Raw genomic sequence first — 19,144 nt, 5'->3', positions numbered from 1 at the left:
CACCTACCGATCCGCTAATCGCCATCATCCAGAACAGAAAGGGAACTGGCCTGAGTGTCAAAATTTAGTCAGCGGTCGTGATCTCACCGTTCATGAGTTAAAGCCCCGCGTCGGGCTCTGTGCTGACAGCTCAGAGCCTGGAGCCTGCTTCGGATTCTGCGTCTCCCTGTGTCTCTGCCCCTCCCCTGCTTGGGGTCCCTCTCAAAATAAATGAAACAAAACAAAACAAAATATTTCTGTGACAACCAGCTCTCCCTCCTTTATTTATCAGCTTTTTTTTTTTTTTAAGTTATTTATTTATTCAGAGACAGAGCCAGCGAGCAGGGGGCGGGGCAGAAAAAGAGGGAGGGAGGGAGAGAGGGGGAGAGAGAGAGAGAGAGAGAGAGAGAGAGAGAGAGAGAGAGAGAGAGAGAGAGAATCCTAAGCAGGTTCTGCACTGATGCGGGGCTCGAACTCAAGAATAGCAAGATCATGACCTGAGCTGACATCAAGCACTGGTTGTCTAACTGACTAAGCCACCCAGGTGCTCCTATAGGCTTCTTATTCTCATGGAGGCCTTTAGCACTAAATGCTTGTTCGTGAAAAAATGGATTAACTGAAGCTTACTGGAATTGCTTGATTGGTCATCTTCTCCCAGTTTTCTAGGCACACTTACACAGACATTAAATCTGAACTTGTCAGTTATTTCTGTTACAACTATGTCAACCAGTGATGCCTTATCTGGTCTCCTGCAGAAGGCTCTTGACCCTATCACGAACCGCGAGATCATGACCTGAGCTGAAGTTGGACGCTTAGCTGACTGAGCCACCCAGGCGCCCCTCAAATATGGGGGTTTCAGAGTTGCCCCACCTTCTTAATTGTCAGCAATCTAATGGCTAGAACGTAAATGGCTGGAAAAGTGGAACGTAGTATTCATCTGTGTGACAAAAACACAGCCAAAAGAAGCAAAATAATCTGCAGGGTAACGGGCCAGAGGTGGTTCTGACAGGTACTGACTGTTTTCTAACCTGTGTCACTGGTCATCAAGATGACTAATTAATGAGGGGCGCCTGGGTGGCGCAGTCGGTTAAGCCTCCGACTTCAGCCAGGTCACGATCTCACGGTCCGTGAGTTCGAGCCCCGCGTCAGGCTCTGGGCTGATGGCTCAGAGCCTGGAGCCTGTTTCCGATTCTGTGTCTCCCTCTCTCTCTGTCCCTCCCCCGTTCATGCTCTGTCTCTCTCTGTCCCAAAAATAAATAAACGTTGAAAAAAAAAAAAAAAGATGACTAATTAATGAGAGTGTTAAAAGGTCACTGCGAACCAAACACGACGTCTGAAAGAGAAATTCTTTTTTTATTTTTTTAGGTTTCTTTTTTTTTAATGTTTGTTTATTTTTGAAAGGGAGAGAGAGAGAGCATAAGCAGGGGAGGGGCAGAGAGAGAGAGAGAGAGAGACACGGAATCAGAAGCAGGCTCCAGGCTCTGAGCTGTTAGCACAGAGCATGATGCAGGGTTCGAACCCACGAACCACGAGGTCATGACCTGAGCTGAAGTCAGACACTTAACCAACTGAGCCACCCAGGCGCCTCAAGAAATTCTTAATGCCACGTGTTGCTGATGGAAGCTTAGTAGCATCACATAGGGTCTAAAGGGCTCTATCAACTTCTCAAAGTCATAAAATGAAACCAATGCCCCAATTCTTACAGAAATGCAAACTTCCATGGGTGGCTGTTCCCAGACACTCTGTTATTTTCTGTATAAACACATGGTTGCTATAATTAGATTACCACCGCCCCCCCTTTTTTTGCAGGATTTAATCTAATTTGGATCAATATGATGACAAAATCCTCTAAAAGGAAAAAAAAAACCATCAGGGAGTTCTTGGTTTATTCCTATTTTGTCATTTTACTGGTGGTTTCCCTAATTAATAGTAAGATTTCCTAATAGCATCTTCCTGCCAGTGGATCTTTAGAAGCTGTTTAAATGCCTCCTCCCTCCATCCGGAGATCCCCCCCACCTCCCCCCGCCCCCGCCCCATGCTCCTGTCCCCCTGCCCCCTTCCCCCGCCAGACTAGGAAGGCAAGACTGACCTTGACTTTCTGTTGGTGGTGGTAGATTTGCCAGGCGATGTGAACATGCATAGCACACCACTTCCCTGGTTTCTGGAACAACAAAGAGCAATGTGGTCACAAGGAAGGCCTTCCAGAGAACAGCATCTCCCAATTCCTTCAGAGCTTTTCAGCAGATTTTGGCTGCAGACGCTCTTTTTCACGGCCCGGTTGTGCTCAGTCCCCCCTCCAAGTGCCCTCTCTTAGAGGCTGCCCAGGGCCCAGGCCTCAGGGAACCCCGGTCAGCTCTGCCCCTCCTCCCTTGGGGCCCGAGCTGGAAGCCACTGCTCAGAAAGCCACACTTGACGGGGACCTCCCCGGTTACCAAGCACAAGATGGCAAAAGCCCGAGCCCCACTCTGTGTCTCTTCTTTCTTTTCTGGTGCCAGCTGGCAGAGCGGGAGAGGGGGAAGCTGTACCTAACAAATGCGGCCATGCTACCATGCAAATCGGCTGTTCAGAAGAGCTAATTAGGGAGCGTCTGTGAATCGGTTCAAAACAAGAGAGGGTACAGAAGAACCCGCGTAGCCTCCCCCAACGCGGTTTTGTGTTAACCCCCAGAGCGGAACAAAGAAATTCACATTTTCATTGAAGCCCTGTTCCCACAAAGGCTTCGCTAAGAGTCAACTACCCATTGGTGTTCTTGGGTGCCGCTCCCAAGTGAAAAGAGAAGAAACAAAGAGAGCAGGTTCCTTCCTGTGCTCTAGGCCTCTGCTGCCGTCACGTCTGGGAGTGTATCAAGCCATGTCTCTCAGATCAGTTCATGTCTTGCTTTCCAAGCAGAGGAGTAACTGAGTGAGCTGTCTTACCACCCTGGAGGGCAGGGACCACCTCCTGCCAATCCGTTTGTAGTCTTGTTGCGTAACCTACTCATAAGCTCCCGACACGCGCTCAGTAACTACAGGCCAGATGAGAGGAAACGCTGCCCCATTCCTACATCGGCAAAGGACAGACGCTTCTGGTTTCTATATTAAGGAGCTGTTTCTGAAAGATATCCTTAAATCCAAGTCTGGGGTCAGTTCTCTTGTCATGAAATCATGGGTCATCTGAAATCACCTACGTGATGACACAGTTCTCCTTTGTTTCGCTTTGGAGAAATTGAATTATCTGATGAGAGGCGCCAGAAATGGGTTAAGTGTAGCTGGAAACCTATCCATCCATCTTCCATCCGACCATCCCCCTCCCCAGTAAGTCAGCGTTTATTCAGAGGTCATCTCTTGGCCACTCTCCAGACCACTCAAGACGTTAACAAAACTAATGCTTAGTATGTCCCTCTTCTGCACCAGAGAAATAGGTTGAATGGCTCTGAGGGTCAACATCACGTACCACAGAATGAGGCAGCCACCAGCCCAGATAAATAGATGGATCGTATCTATCTATCTATCTATCTATCTATCTATCTATCTATCTATCTCTTCTAGGTGCAGGAGAGACAGCAGAGCTCAGTGAAATCCTAATTTCTGTCTTTAGCTGAAGACTTCCCACGTACGTTCCCACTAGTCGAGCTTTCAGCAGCCCTCCCAACAAGATACGGTGCCTCAGTTGAATGTTCTGTTTGCTTTCCCTCAATGGCCTGGCTTCCTCCAACACTCAAAGCAACACAATGTGGGCCATTTCCAATTACACTACCTGAAAAGCCCAGCCACTCTCCTCCCAACATTTTATTCCAACGTTTCTATGGCTTGTTTCCTTGTAATGGATTTGTATTTTTAACCCGCAGGGAGTCAAACAGAGGTTGCAAAACAGTTCTAGAAGAAGCTCTCTTACCCTTAACATAGGTCTGAAAGGATCTGTCAACTGTGAAGAGAAAATGACAACTCGGTTACATGCCTGTCACTCAAACAATTGCTCTAATTAACAAATTTGTAGTGCTTCATTAGGAGGGGAAATTAAAATGTTAGAATTTTACTTTTAAATGAAGCCCTTTTAGAGAATAATTAACCCATTTTCACACGATCAAAAGTGCCAAGCGTCCCTTCCCCCACTTCACAAGCCTGGGCACGTCCACGCTGACAAGCCCCCCGACCAAGTTTAATCAATAGCAATTTGCCCTCCGGCAACATGATTTGCTCACATTACACATCTGAACAGCCCTTCTAAGCACACCGCCTGGGTTCTAAGGGAGGACGGCCTCCGGACCGTAGACCTGGAAGCCTGGGTACCCAGGGGTTTCTGGGAGAGCTGTCCTCTTCCAGACGTAAGGTGGAACCAACGCACTCCGTGTGATGACCGCACACTACTTAGAGGTATTACACACTTTTGGAAGGTTCACTAAACATCGTAAAAATACTTACGTAGCTAGTTCATTTTTAACTTCTACCTAACTCTGGTCACCAGTTTCTGACTGACCCTTAGCCAGGGAAAAAGACGATATTGTAAAAAGTCACCGTCTGTCCACATTTACTATAAAGCCAAACGTAAGTAACAACCCACGAGACAAGACTGCATCTTTTGTAGAACTTCCAATTGTTTTTGAGAGGCGGTGGAGGTGTGCGTTATGAACGAGTGACATAACCTAAGCGCGAGGGACATTTGACTCAGGTCAGAGGAGGATTCTGCATTACAAGTAGGGGCCAGGAGCGCTGTTGGGGTTGGGGGGGGGAGGTGTGCGGGGACAGGGTCCTGTGACGTCCAGGAAGAAAAGTGCTTCACGCTTTTCCACTCAAAACATTTTACAGTTACTTCTTCGGTGAGGAAATGTAAGGGGACGTAGACAGAAGACTGGTCAAACAGAAACTACACAAGCCCACTTCCTGGGCTTGGACCACAAGCCATTTGTCTTCTCCCCTGCTGGCGGGTCCCCCTCTTGTGTCATCAGCCACAAGGGAGCAGCGGAGATTTTGTGCTCTAAGAGTGACTGGCATTTTCTTGCGCAAACTAGAAGGAACAGCTCCCGCGGCAGCTCGCTCAGATGGGCTGAGGAAGGCGCACGACCTGGGCCGGCTGGCCCGCAGAAACAAACAGGCCCTGGCGTTACCTGTGACCGAGCCTGACTTTCTTCTACGTACCCTCGGGTCCTTCTGGAGCAGAGTGTGCGGGACGGTCCCGGGTCGAGCAGCAACATCGATAGGGTTGGAGGTCTACAAATTAATCAGACCACAGCTTAGGAGGCATAGAACACATGACCTGAAGAGCAAGATCTCTCTTTTCCTTCTAAAATATGCAAGTCAAACGTCGATTTCGTTTGTTTGTTTCATTCTGGAAGACGACGAGAGTTCACAGAGGCATCTCCCCCAGTTGATCGCACATGTTCTTCAAGAGGACCCGCTCCCTAGTTTCTCCAGGGACCCTGACCCGACGTTGTCCTGTCTAGGGAAGGCTGTCCTGTCTAGGGAAGGCATCCAAAAGCGGAGACGTGGACCACATCACTTCTCACCGCAGTAAGAAGCACAGGACCAAAGAGAAGAAACATGTGAAAGGACTGCCCCCAAATCCATCTTCTTCTGAGACACGGACGGCCCTGTCACTGTGTCTTTTGCGTTATCACCAAGCACTCTAAGAACTGCTTGCGTGAACGTCGCGGCCATTTGCTGTACCAGGTGCCCCTCATCGGAGTAAGTGCAAGTGTTTCACAGACATTAAGCGAACTCTAAATTTTAACCGGCAGACAATAACGAGGAATTACGCTCGGTCATTACTCACTAGCAGGGGTGGCGATGGAACAAGCGGGCCTGACTTCAGGGACGGCACAGATCTCCTATTCACTGATTCCTACGGTAATTCGGCTTCATCTTTCCGAAACCACCACCATTCTTGAATGTCATTCGTAACAATAACCTTATCCACAGGCTTGTGTCCTTTGAATTTACAGCAACGACAAAAAAGCCTACTTCTGGCACACGCAGTCAGTCCCTACGATCTGGGGGGGATGAAGGAGTCAGGACATGTTTCACCGGGTACCTTACTGCAGAAACCACAACTTCTAGGACTCCCGTCACACCAGAAGTTAACGCGGGTGGGAAAAGAGCTCAAGCTTAGGCACAAAGCTTGCCTATAAGGAGAAGGGAGGCGAGGGGGAAGCATGAAAGAAAGAAAAGCAGTCAGCTGCTGTACAACTAACAATTAAGCTGGAGTTGTTAACAGCCTGATTTGCATACATATGAAGAACTCCGCTAATGAACTGCAATCTACATATTCAATCAGTAAGATGGCCTGGAAAGGCCTATTTCAACACCAAGAGAGACACTTTCTTGCCCAGATGTAGTTTTCTGTGTGATTGGATAATTGTGAGTGAGGGAAATAGTCTAATTTATTAAATGACCTAGCAGTCTGTTTGGAGAGGCACTGGAGAGTTGGTGCAGCCCAGAGGGGACAGACCAGGGCCCAGGGTGTGAGGGTGCAGGGAATGGCAGACGGGGGGAAGGGGTTGAAAGATCATCGTCATTTCATCCCAAGACAGGAGGGTTTCACAGGGCCATCACGCAAGTCCCAGGTATGGATAACCTGGCCTATAAGCCACCATTCCAAGCAGATAAATGTCACTTCTGAGGTGTACCTCGTCCTACACCCAATGCTTTTAAATGTCTTTTCCAGGGGCGCCTGGGTGGCTCAGTCGGTAAAGCGGCCAACTTCGGCTCAGGTCACGATCTCGCGGTCCGTGAGTTCGAGCCCCGCGTCGGGCTCTGTGCTGACGGCTCAGAGCCTGGAGCCTGTTTCAGATTCTGTGTCTCCCTCTCTCTCTGCCCCTCCCCTGTTCATGCTCTGTCTCTCTCTGTCTCAAAAATAAATAAACGTTAAAAAAATAAAAAAAAAAAAAATGTCTTTTCCTGTTTCTAGTTTTATGACAACGTGCCTCTAGAAAGGCAAAACGCGCTCATGCTGGAAGACCCTGGCCCCAATCTGGTGTGTTCTCTTAGAAATGAGATCAGGAAAAATAAATAAAAAGGAAAACCAAAAACCACACACAGCAAACTTTCCTACTTAAAAAGTCTGAGGACGGTTACTAACATAACTGCATTTCGCTTTTGTATGAAAATAAAGAAGGGGCTGTGATAAAGTCGCATAAGGGCAGAGTGTTCTGAGAATGACTCCTCCCTATTGACCTTCAGAGAGAAGCCTAGCCCCAGATGAGTAGGATAACACTGAGTAGGTAGAAACGAGTTTAGTTATTTAAAGGGCAAAAGGTTAATTTCCCATGAGGCTGTTGGTCTTGACCTTGGTAAGCATGACCACGGCTGAGGGAGGACTGAAGCAGAGTAGAGCCAGAATTTGCAGACAGACAGGGCTCAGGAGCAAAATGGGGAAGAGGGAGCAGAAGCGTCTTCCCCTCACACAACTGGAAGGATGCAATTTTAGTTTGGAATTGTTCCCTTCCTGTCTCTTACAATCAGTCAAGGCTCAGCTCTGCCTCTTTGCTCATAACATGTAACTCGAGGACAACTTGGTGCACACATATCTGACATTTCATACATTTCCTGACCAGAAGCTTATGTCCACAATACTGGCAATAAAATATATATATACGTATTCTGTATATTTTCAAGATTGTAGGAAATCGCGGCTCAGCTGAGATTACATGGATAATACAGATTGAAAATGCAATTCGGGCTGAGGTTTAAAGCTCAGAGGGCTCGCAAAAAAACCCCCCCAAAAACCCCAAAACCCAAAAAACCAAACCAAACAAAAACGTCGCTCTAATCCCAGTGGTCCCTTCGGATTGGGAAGATTCGTCACTGGCGGGCGACAGGATGCAGAACCCACCCGCACGCCCAGCCTGGGGCTCGGCTGGTAAAGGTGCTTGCCTATTTCCACGGTAAGGTTTCTTACCTTCGGCTGAAACGCTCCTTGTAGTGAACCAAAAGGACCAGTGGGTGGAATCATAGGGGGGATGCCCGATACTGCAGGAGGGTAGGAATGGAAGAGCTGTGGCCAAAGACGGAGAGGGGAAAACAAGATTTTAGTAGGAGGCAAATGACACATTCCAATTCCCTTCCCATAGAACGACATCGACATTAGCAAGCCAGATAATCTCAGTTTGATGCTATTAGTCAAGAAGCCAGGATGAAATGATCACACAGATGTGCCATGAATGCTTAACTTAAAAAGTTAAAAGTAGTTCAGAATCAATCAGCCAGCAAATGATGTCCCAGACGAGGACATCATTAGAAAGGGAGCTTTTCTAATTATTAATTGTTAAATCGGCTAGAAGACCTAAATGGTTTGAGATTTTAATGTGCGTCAAAAACAGGAGGGGTGCTGAGCCAAATAAGATGCCCGGAAAATTACAAGTTAATTAGAAAAAGGAAAAAAAAAAAAAAAAAAAGAAAAATTAGGGAAAAAGGAAGAAAAAGAAGCGACTCTTTACGAGTTGCAGGATTTTATACCATTAAAACTCAATTAGTAATTTTAGATTTTTAATAGTTTGAGGAAATGAGAAAATATGCACAATCCTTGCTTCATTACGTTGTTCCAGAAGTGGCAGTTTCAGAGGACAATTTAATTGTCTCCATCTCAAATGAGGACAAATATTTGTGGGAGGGTAAAACGTGCACTTACAACGGAGCTACTGTTTTCTAGAAGGTGGGCAAGCTCACTGGGGGCTACCCAAACCCAGCCCTTGCTGTGTCCGACCACTCAGTGCAGGGAGAAGAATGATTCTGAATTAGGAATATGAATTTTCTGGAATTAAGAGGACACGATGGAGGGAAGAAATATGCAGCAATACTGAACACAAGGCACAGACATCGTTTCCTCCTTCTAGAAATTGAGTATTTCCGAGATCCCACTGCTCCGATTCCGTTTACTTTGATACAGACATTTAAGTAATGGCCCACCTTTCGGGTTGCGTAAAATGTCAAAAACACAATAATAAGAACTCAAGCTTTTCCTAATGATGCCTTTCTGTTAGCTATTTCTAGGTAATGGCGGAGATGCCCATTTTGCAATCCTGTTTTCAGGGCACATACTTTTCTGTGGGTCTTTATTTCATTTTGCTCCCTTCAATGATGCAGCAAAAGTTTTTCAGACTAATTGATATTGAACTAAATCCACTTAAACAGTGATTGCAAGCCAAGTGCCCTCATTTAAAACTACTTTTAAGTCTAAAATTGTGTTTTAGATACTTGAGCGCATTCCATCTTAATTCCCCTTATAACGTCCTAATCCCCAAAGCAGGGGAGACTAAGTACTTCATACATTATCCACTATAACTAATAAAATGAAATAACCCTCCCCCCCCAGTATACTGTATGAAGCAGTGTAATTAAATACATGCCACACTAAAACACACTCAAGTCTCTAATACTCCGCCTCTCGGTGGGTATATTTCCTTTAACGTTTTCAATACAAAAATTAGATATTTTCATCGTTGTCCTTCTGCTCTTATAGTCCATGACTGACCCTCTTAGAGTAGAGCTGGACTCCCCACCCCCCACCCCCCCGGATGAAAAATCTGAAGTACCTAAGTAATAAAACATAAACCTGCCGGAAATTCAGGCCCCCGGGCTTTCTCTCTTATCGTACTTCTAGGACCGCCGGTGGTGGCACACGCACGTAGGAAGGCACTACACTTTGTCCAGATTTACTCAGAAGTAAATCTGAGCCACTGGCTGAGCACGCTAAACTGTCTCTAGGAATGACTTCCTTAGCTAGTCCTTCGCTGAAATCCACAAACACAAAGGGCAGAAATCTGATGACCCTTAAGGACGGCACCACTCGCGGGACAGCGCTAAAGAGGAAGCCCAGGCGTCTGCTGCATTTTGCACGTCCGTTAAAAAAAAAAAAAAATGCTTTTGTATCACAGTGCTGTGAGCAGAAAGTGCCAGAACAACGTGGGGCTCCGGCACTCGGATATACTTTCCGCATCTCTTCCTGAGGAGGCTCCCTCACGTTATGTCTGCACATCTCTAGAGTAACTGGTGCTTAATTGATTTCTAATATCTTGTAGTTTTGACTTCTCGGCTGGCTACACTCTGGACTAAGGCAGTGTCTGATTATCTGGTTCAGAGTAGGAATGAGCTCACAGGCTTTGCTGATCTACTGAGGAGCACTTCTTTCCAAGCAAGCATAGGTGAGGACGGATGGACAACGTGGCTACAAGAAATTACTCCTCTTCTTTCTTTCTGGTGTCGCTTGAAAAATATGAATAAACCACTGAGCAAAGAAACTTGCAAAATTTCAGGTAAGAAGGATGCAGTATTCACTCCATAATCAAAATATCATGGTAAGATGTACAAGGTGTTTGTCTTAAAAGATAAATAAGTAAAGCCCTCGTCTCACGTCTCAACTGAAATGTATCGAAATAGGCTGGTGCCGATTTCAGTTCTAGAACCGTACTCTTTAACGTGGCATAAAAGAAAAAAATTTTTTGTTACATAAAGAAGAACGAGGTTAAAGGGGGAAAACCATGTATTTCAATCTTAGGACCCTCTTTTACTGAAATGATAGTTTTTGGTTTTGGTTGCAACAAGCCCAGGAGAACACGACCAGCCACGTGGGAGAGGGGTCTACATTTAGTCAGGAGGAAATGAGAATCTGCTTTTGGAGGACTTAGGAGTCAAAAAAGACGAACGACATTCTGTTCGGAAGAAACACTTCACGTTGGATTCTGGGAAATCTGTGTTAAGGATGTTTGGGGCAATTCCTGAAATCCTGGGATTCCAGGGTCTCCTGCGGCCACAGTGATTCGAGTGCAGACCCCCCACTTTGAGGACAGATGCCTGGCTCGCAGTGAGGTTCACCTGTGCTTTAAGGTGTCAGGCGCGCTAATGATCTTTTGATTCGGAAGAGGATACTGCATCTTTACCAGAAGCAAACGTCACAAAAGCAAGCATCCAAAGTGACGAGGCGCAATGGGGATTCTCGCAAAGATGATTAAGGAAGGCTGCTAGTCATTTACTGATCTGTGGCAAGAGGACAAAAATGGAAAAGCAGTTACATTGAATGTGTAGCATGGTAACAAGACTCACACTGTGCCGGTAGAATGGGTCAACTTTTGTAGGGTATTTGTCAAACTGTAAAGGGATCAAAGCAAAAGCTAGTTACTTAAAGAGTCTACAATTCTGTTCACGGCTTCGGCGGAGGCGGCCCTGAGCGAGCTTCTCCGCCGTTAATTAGGCTGTCAACAGACTCCACGACCTCGTTGTACGTGAGAAACCGTTCTCGACTCCTGAGTCCCTCCGACAAGACAGGGGAAACCAAAGTGAAAACCCAGACGGTGCATTGCGGTCCTGGCCACACCGGAGAGTCATTTCGGTCTACATTTAGAGACCGGCATAAACCAGACCTCGAAACTGGAGAAAAGGGGCAATTATTCAGATACATCAAAGAGAAGCGAGCATTTGGTCTGATTTATCCAGAGAGTTCCCTCCATTTCCATCTTCCTTGTGGCCGAAGAACTGTATGTTCAGCCACCTGCTGAAACGTATTAGACCCAAATATAAAGGAATCTGGGAGAGGTCTTGGAACTTTTCTTTTGAGCAGAAAAGAGTATCCCACCGCTTCCTCTAAATAACGTCAACGTCGTGGTGCTACAACCCCCCCTTAGTTAGATTTGATTTAACAGCCCACTCAGGCTGCCATAAACTCTTTCCCCAAATATTAAGCCCTTAAAAAACATAACTGTTGAGAAGGACAACAATTCATCCAGAAAAAAAAGATACAGGATTTACTATAGGAAAACATTTTGGTCCCAAGGCCTCACCTCTAATGTTCTCCTAAATAAAATTTATAAGATAAGCTTTAAAATTCCGTCTTTAAAAACATTAAGTAGAACAAAATGGGAGGGGGAGGGAGGAGAGGACGCAAAGTTTGGTGAAGGGCGCACCTCTTAAAATCACGGAATTCAAATCTATTCTCGCCATGCCGACACTAACTGCCTTCAAATCAAGTTATTTCCTTAAATATGAAAAATTAAGTCAGTAAAACGCTCTAATCCTCACCCTGGCAGACACGGCTCTATCTCAGAATACTTAGCACCCTAATATGGGACTGTTCACTACAGTTTGTAAGTTAAAAAAGAAAAACAAATCCCAGGTGGCTCATCCAGCAAGGGCCAGCCCCGGGTCAAGACCGAGATCGTGTCCTTGGCAATGGCAGCTCTCATCACGGGGCCGACTTCTGCCCCTGTGGGTGCATCACTCCCTGGCCACTTGCCGACAGAGCAGGATGCCAGACTTGGGCACCGTCTTATGAAATACAAAAAATATAACCCCCGCCCCCGACAAAACAGGCTCGGGGAGCCCCCTGAAAGAGCAGGGGGTAACGGATACGGTCCAGATCTTCTGACGGCTCTCTCCCCTCCTCGGCCCTCCTCCTGACTCCCAGTATTCTATGAGCATCTGTTTGCTATTATGACTCGGTGCGATGCACCGACGGATACATTTTTACACCTGGTGGCGACCCCCCCCAAGATGCTCAAAAAGGCACAACTGTCCTTGAAGAAGTTAACTACCGACACTGGCTGGGACTGCTTGGAGGGCATCTAAAATACCCTCCCCTCCGCCCACGCGCACACGCAGTGCTGGACGGAACTTGCTAGAAAGAGGCTCCCGCCTCGGGCCCCGGGTCAGCGCTGCCCGGAGCAGGGCGCACTCCCTTCTCTCCAGCCAAGACGGACGAGGCCAAAGGAGGCCCCTAAGTGGCCAGCGCTCCCCACCCGGTCTCCTGTGCCCCGACGGCCCATTCCGCCCCGGCGTGCTGCACAAAAGAGAGTCGTGCTCTACTTATCCTCACATTTCTGCCTGGGGTACGCACCATGGGAGGTGCTGGCGTCGGCATGATGGCGGTGGGGGGGATGGCGTGGGGGAACGGCGTGAAGGTGTGCTGGTGCGTGTGCTGGTGCGTGTGCTGGTGCTGGTGCTGGTGCTGGTGGAACTCGGTCCGCAGGTAGGGCGGAGGGCCCAGGGAAGCCCCGCGGTCAGCACTCTGAGAGGCCAGAAAGCGTGTGTTCAGTTCCTGTCGCAAGATGTCTTGCTCTGGAAAAGAAGGAAAGGGAGAGGGTGATGCTTCCCCCCCCACCCCCAGTGGTATCCTTTGGATAAGGACACCCGAGGCCCTGACCAGAGAGGTCGGCGGGGCCGAGGGCACCCCCGAGGGCCCCTGTGCCCCCCGGATGGAAGGGAACAACCAACCGGAGGATCCCGACGCCCAGTCACAATGGGATTGCGCTCTTCCAGCCCCTAGGCTTTCGGGGACAAGGCTCCAGGCCGAACAGCCAGAGGTCAGTTTTCGGCTCTGTGACCGCCAGCTCAGGGAGCCTGGGCGTGGCGGGGGGTGGGGATATCACCCACCTGGGTCTCAGCTCCCTCATCTACCACAGGGGGACAATACTGATGGTTCAAGGAATTAACATCGTCGAGTGCACACTGATCTCTGTTAACCTGGCTGTGTTCCCATGCCCTCGTCTTCAAGGGGGAATGTCTGCCACGGTGGGACAGCACGGCTACAGGGGCCCAAACTTGGGATACCAGCCTGGTCAATACAGGTGAGGAGAGAAGAAGCCAATATCTAAGGCTGGATTTTGTTAACACTTAAAACTCTGGGATACCTTGGAGCGAAAAGCGCATCCTCCCCTCCCAAGAACGTAGAAGGCCCTACTCCTTGAAAACAACCCCCTTAAACCAGGATGGAATTTAAAGAGACTGGAACAGAACAGTCGCGGGCCTGGTGAAGTTTCCGTCCTTCGAATGGGATGACCGGGCGTATGTAATCCGTATTCTACCACGTAGCGCGCGGCCTTATTTGGAAGAGCCTCTGGACTTCCAACCAGCTGGCTCCCCTTTGGCTGTGTCCGAGCCTCCTGGGCTGTGCTAGGTGGGTAGGGGGCGGCGTGTATTTCTGCCAAACCTCAGCCCGCGAAGGACCGACCGGAGGCGGGTTACAAGAGTCTCTATAATAAAGCAGCACCTGCTCAGTCGATAAGTCCTAGCCATGAAGGACACACAGGCGGCGGTGAGGCCCCAAGCGTGGGAGACGGGAGGGCAGGTGGGCGAGGTCGGCCCCCCCCTCCTACCTGAGTAAGTGCTTCCGGCCGGGTGTCCGGGGACCTGCAGACTCCCCGAAGTCAGAGGTGGTGGCGGAGGCAGAGCCGTGGGAGGGGCGAACATATTGGGGTGATGTGAGTGTGCGGGGGGCTGGAGGGTGGGTGTGAAGCTGTGCAAGGGGCTGTGGTTGGGCAGTGACAGGGGGAACGGGGAGGCCGAAGGGTGGTGAGAGATGTGAGGCGGGGCGGGCTGAGTCTTTGCTGGGGTGCTGCTTCTGCTACTGCTGTTGGAGTGACCAAAAAAAAAAAAAAGGAAGGAAGGAAAAAAGAGGTAAGCAATTTATTTTCTTAAAAAAAAAAAAAAAAAAAAATCCTATCTCACTGCCCAAAGCCGTGCAGTGCTCTTTCCTGCTCCTTCTTCTTTATAGACCCTCCCTCATGCCCACAAGAAGCCTCTGCTAAAATCGTAACCACAGGGGCGCCTGGGTGGCTCAGTGGGTTGAACGTCTGACTCTTGGTTTCGGCTCAGGTCATGAGCTCATGGCTTGTGGGATCGAGCCCCGCATTGGGCTCTGCACTGAGGGCACAGAGCCTCCTGGGATTCTCTCTCTCCTTCTCTCTTTCCCCTGCTTATGCTCTCCCCCTCTCTCTCTCAGCGGTGAACACTTGGTGACCCGATGGCGGCCGGAAACTCACGTCGGCTCCCCCTCTGTGGCCAGATTCTCACCTCTGCCCCTAGAAACCCTGCGCCTTCTGTCCGTCCTCCACTAGCCACATTTCCTCCACTTTACAAAGATGGACGAGAACAATGGCCTGAGCTCACCCTGTCTGACTGCTGCCCCTTGATGAAGAAGCACAGATAGGAAGGTGAACCAGGGAGCCCCTCATCACCGCTGTGGTCTGGAGGGCCACAGAAATGAACCCTGGCAAAGGCAGTTTCCTTCCCCTGTCCTAGACAGGAAAACAGCCCGCCCCAGAACCCCCCTCGGTCACGTCACAAGGAAAGCAAAGCCCTACTAGGTTAGAATTACAACCTCCGGGGCAAGCGAGGGTGGGCCACGCTTGGCCCCACACCCGGGTTTCTGTCTCCCTTTCCTCGGCGGTTCCTCCACTGAGCTACTCTGAAAACTTTCCTCTGTAGTTTGGCAAAGACAAGGCAGGAGAGCCTGGATCGCCACACGGGAGCTTCTGTCTCCAGTCCAGCTAGCTTCTCCTATGCCCCTCTGACCCACCTTGGAAGAAGTACATCGTAACAGGAAAACCTCAACCGGAGTCCCCTGGTCCCCATCTTCCTGACTCTGGAGTTGCAGCACATCCTCTCATGGGGGCAAATCCCTCCCTTCTAACAATCTCCTAACACTGGGGGCGCCTGGGTGGCTCAGTCGGTTAAGTCTCTGACTTCGGCTCAAGTCACGATCTCATAGTTTGTGGGTTTGAGCCCCACGTCGGGCTCTGTGCTGACAGCTCAGAATCTGCAGCCTGCTTCGGATTCTGTGTCTCCCTCTCTCTCTCTGCCCCTCCCCTGCATGTGCTCTCTCTCTCTCACACACAAAAATAAATGTTAAAAAAAATTTTTTTTAAGTCTCATAACGCTGGGTGCTGGTAGGTTTCCCCTCGTGGCCTCTCTCCAGGACAGGGTGGGGAGCTCCCCTCTACACTGTCTTATGCACACTCCCTTCCCATCCTGCCTTTGCCCCCCCCCCCAAGAGTCTCTGCAGCTGTTTTAGTTCTTCACAGCGTCCTCTCTCCCCAACCCAGGCCAACCTGCCCTCTCCCAAGAGCCCCGAGCTTCGCGGGGCCCTCTCCTTGTCCCCTGGTCTCTGCCTCCCGGGGAACACAGTGTCAGTGTTTGCAATGTCCTTGGGAACCCCTTCCCCACTCCTGCCTGCCGGTCCCAAAGAAGATGGCAAAAGTCAGGCCAAAACAAAAAACAACAACAAAAAAGCAGGTTGCTCACCTTAAGCTGTTGAGGCTTAAGCTACTGCTGTTGTAGGCGGACAATGGCTGGGTGAGGCTCTGGGATGAGGGATGGGCCTGCACAGGCGGGAGACTCTGGTGGAGCAGCTGGGTGGGGGACTGCGGCCTCGGCGGCCTCTGCACCGGAGGCTGAGGGGCGGGCTGAAGCTGGGCCTCTGGGGGCGCCTGTGGTGGCTGTGTGCTTGGACGTGGGGGCTGAGGCGGGGCCTCTGTGCGCCGCACCAGGTCGGGGTCTGGAGAAGGAGCTCGGGGCTGGGGTTCCGCCTGGGGCTGGGGTAGCGGGTGGGGGACCTGAGGGCAGGGGTCTTTAAGCACCACGGGCTCAAAGATGGGCTCTTTGCAACAGTCCTGGCTCTTCTCCTGGCTTCTCTCTAGACCGGATATCTTGGGGACAATCGGCCCTGCATCCTGGCTGTCATGTTCGGGCAGTGTGCCGACACCTAACTCCGGATCTGTGCGGGGTGGGGGGAGAGCAAAGACAAAACCACAGGTAATGACACGTGAGTGTGAAACGAGGAGCTGAAAGCCAAGTCCAAGCCCAGATTCCGGGTCGCACGGTCTCAATGACGCGGGATGGCCCAGGGCCGCCTCCTGGCTTCCTGTCCTCACGTTACCACGTGCGGGACACGAGCACACTGTGAACAGGGAAAGACGGGCCGGCCGGAGGAGGCTGCATTCCAGAAAGCAGCCTAGGCCACCAGGGTCTGAAAGTGGATGTCTTCCTTAGTCTTGACAAAACCTTTCATGCAGTAAAATTAAGAAACAATAGCCGGCAAGTTGATCTCTCCCTTTTAAAACCCATACAGTTCTTGAATATACAAAAGAGCGGTGTTTTCAAACAGCAAGTGAAGCAAATGTTATCGAACCACCCACAGATGTTCCTTCTTGGCCTTGCGTCTTCCCCCTTCCCATTCTGACTGATGAGACACACTTGACATTTACAGAAATAATTTTTTGTTTGGCAAGTGCTAAACTGTGGTCAAACGGCGGGCCTCCTCGTGCTCGCCAAGTGATCTTGGCAACGTCTGAGATCCAAGATGCAAACATGAATTCAAGTCAATTTACAGTCAGCTATACAAAGCCAGACCTTTTAAAGGGTCCCCCACGCCCCCGGCCACTGGAAGGGTGCAGTGCTGAACGAGGAGGCAAAATTCCTGTTATGAATTTAAAAGGTATGCGCTCCTCTCCAAAGCCCCAGACATCTATACCACATCTCACAGAGTGTTTATTTGATCATCGCATAAGCCAAACTCCATAAAATCCTCTAACAGAAGAATGAAAGACAAATACGACATTCAATAGAAAGAAACGTCCCTAGTGATGAGTTATGCTTTTGTACACATCGGGGAGGGGGGGGCAGGGAATGACCCTTCTCACTACTTTGTGCTAAAAAAGCCATCGTTTTATTATCACACAGCTCAGAAACAGGGAGAGAACCGATTACGATACTCTCTGAAATGAGGATGTGTTCCAGGCATTCCAAAATAAACTACTCTGCGCCCCCAGCTTTCTCTTCCAATCTCACTGGATCGAGTGTGGAAAGTATTCTTAACGGTCCTATCAATTTCTGTGGATGTCCTCTTAGGTACACACACTTGCCTCTTTCTCCCCTGGAATTTGCAACAAAGTGACCCATTATTTTAAACGTTCTTTTGGTAAAAAAAAAAAAAAGAGAGAGAGATCAAGCGTATAACATGCACAAAAGCAGAAGCAAACTGGGTTTATAAACAAAGCACATTTTGGGGCTAATGTGACCCTGGCTATCTTTACAACTGCACGGGCAGCGTGCAAAGAAAGTCCCCTCTTGGCATGTTTCAGCCACCAAAGGATAAAGTATCCAATAAGACCTCGGTGAAAAGTAATTCTAGACTCCTGGCATCCCACTCACACATATTTCCATCCAGTGCTGTCCTTCAGAGCCCTTCTGGGAAGATTTTTGCTAACGATAAGCTGAAATTTTATGAATTCCACAAACTTGAGGGCTGAGACAGAACATCAAGATTCTTTTTTTTTTTTTTTTAATTTTTTAAGTGTTTTTATTTATTTCTGAGACAGAGAGAGACAGAGCATGAGCAGGGGAGGGGCAGAGAGAGAGGGAGACACAGAATCGGAAGCAGGCTCCAGGCTCTGAGCTGTCAGCACAGAGCCCGACGCGGGGCTCGAACTCACAAACCGTGAGATCATGACCTGAGCCGAAGTCGGACGCCCAACCGACTGAGCCACCCAGGCGCCCCATCAAGATTCTTGATGTGGACAGGCCCCGTTCAGCCCGAACTCCTAAATAAGGAGAGAAGATCCTTTATCTCCAGACATTCACACCTAGGGGCTCTGGTTGGGCTTTGCTTTCAACGTTTTTTCTTTTTTTTTTAAATTTTTTTTCAACGTTTTTAATTTATTTTTGGGACAGAGAGAGACAGAGCATGAACGGGGGAGGGGCAGAGAGAGAGGGAGACACAGAATCGGAAACAGGCTCCAGGCTCCGAGCCATCAGCCCAGAGCCCGACGCGGGGCTCGAACTCACGGACCGCGAGATCGTGACCTGGCTGAAGTCGGACGCTCAACCGACTGCGCCACCCAGGCGCCCCTTTCAACGTTTTTTCTATCATTTCCACAGCAAGAAATTACACGAGCTCACTGAAATACACCGGCTTCCTACAACGCAAGCTGGTTAGTTAGGTCCACGGCACAAGCACTACCACCCCAGACATCCTAACGGGACACGGTCTAAGAGATTTTCCTCAGTGAGAAGTTCTGGATGCATAAGCAAGGGTTCTTCCCACTCTGACACTCTCGACGGCTAATTAGGATCATTATGCTTGCTATAACGGCAGGAACACATTTCTCTCCTTTTGAAGTGCTTTGTTCTCTCCAGGCTGGGAAGGTGAAGGAGAAATACATAAATGTTTTCCATCTCATTAAATTTAAACTCAAATTCATGTTCCCCCGCCCCAAATCAGTGTCCAAACGAAGTTTCTCTCTGACATAAAAGAAAGTTTCATTCTTCCAAGGGACACCACCCAGAGAACATCGTTTCGATTTTCCTTATGCCGGTAAGGAAGCACATTAGAAACACATAGATAAGTGCTTCGTCTATGTAGCTTGACTATATTTATCTCCTCGTTCTTTATTTAATGAGCCTCTAGAATGAGGACAACACAGCCA

At 49.1% G+C, this 19,144-nt stretch overlaps 1 protein-coding gene across 6 annotated transcripts in view; it reads right to left on the bottom strand.

Moving 5' to 3' along the window:
• Positions 1-19,144, bottom strand: part of AUTS2 (activator of transcription and developmental regulator AUTS2) — a 1,133,525-nt gene that overhangs the window by 13,835 nt on the left and 1,100,546 nt on the right. For 2 of the 6 annotated variants that reach the window (XM_058710836.1, XM_058710841.1), the window contains 8 exons: positions 15,963-16,434; positions 14,036-14,289; positions 12,757-12,998; positions 10,992-11,036; positions 7,852-7,947; positions 5,094-5,165; positions 3,853-3,882; positions 2,069-2,140 (listed from right to left, as the gene is read on the bottom strand). In XM_058710836.1, coding sequence (XP_058566819.1) covers positions 2,069-2,140; positions 3,853-3,882; positions 5,094-5,165; positions 7,852-7,947; positions 10,992-11,036; positions 12,757-12,998; positions 14,036-14,289; positions 15,963-16,434 — 1,283 coding nt within the window. The remainder of the gene's footprint in view (positions 1-2,068; positions 2,141-3,852; positions 3,883-5,093; positions 5,166-7,851; positions 7,948-10,991; positions 11,037-12,756; positions 12,999-14,035; positions 14,290-15,962; positions 16,435-19,144) is intronic. The other 4 variants (XM_058710837.1, XM_058710838.1, XM_058710839.1 and 1 more) reach the window with 4 other exon arrangements.

This window comes from Neofelis nebulosa, chromosome 18, assembly GCF_028018385.1.
Source record: "Neofelis nebulosa isolate mNeoNeb1 chromosome 18, mNeoNeb1.pri, whole genome shotgun sequence".
Lineage (NCBI taxonomy): Eukaryota > Metazoa > Chordata > Mammalia > Carnivora > Felidae > Neofelis > Neofelis nebulosa.
Note: the sequence above shows the minus strand (reverse complement) of the source record. Positions and strands in the feature narration are given on the sequence as shown.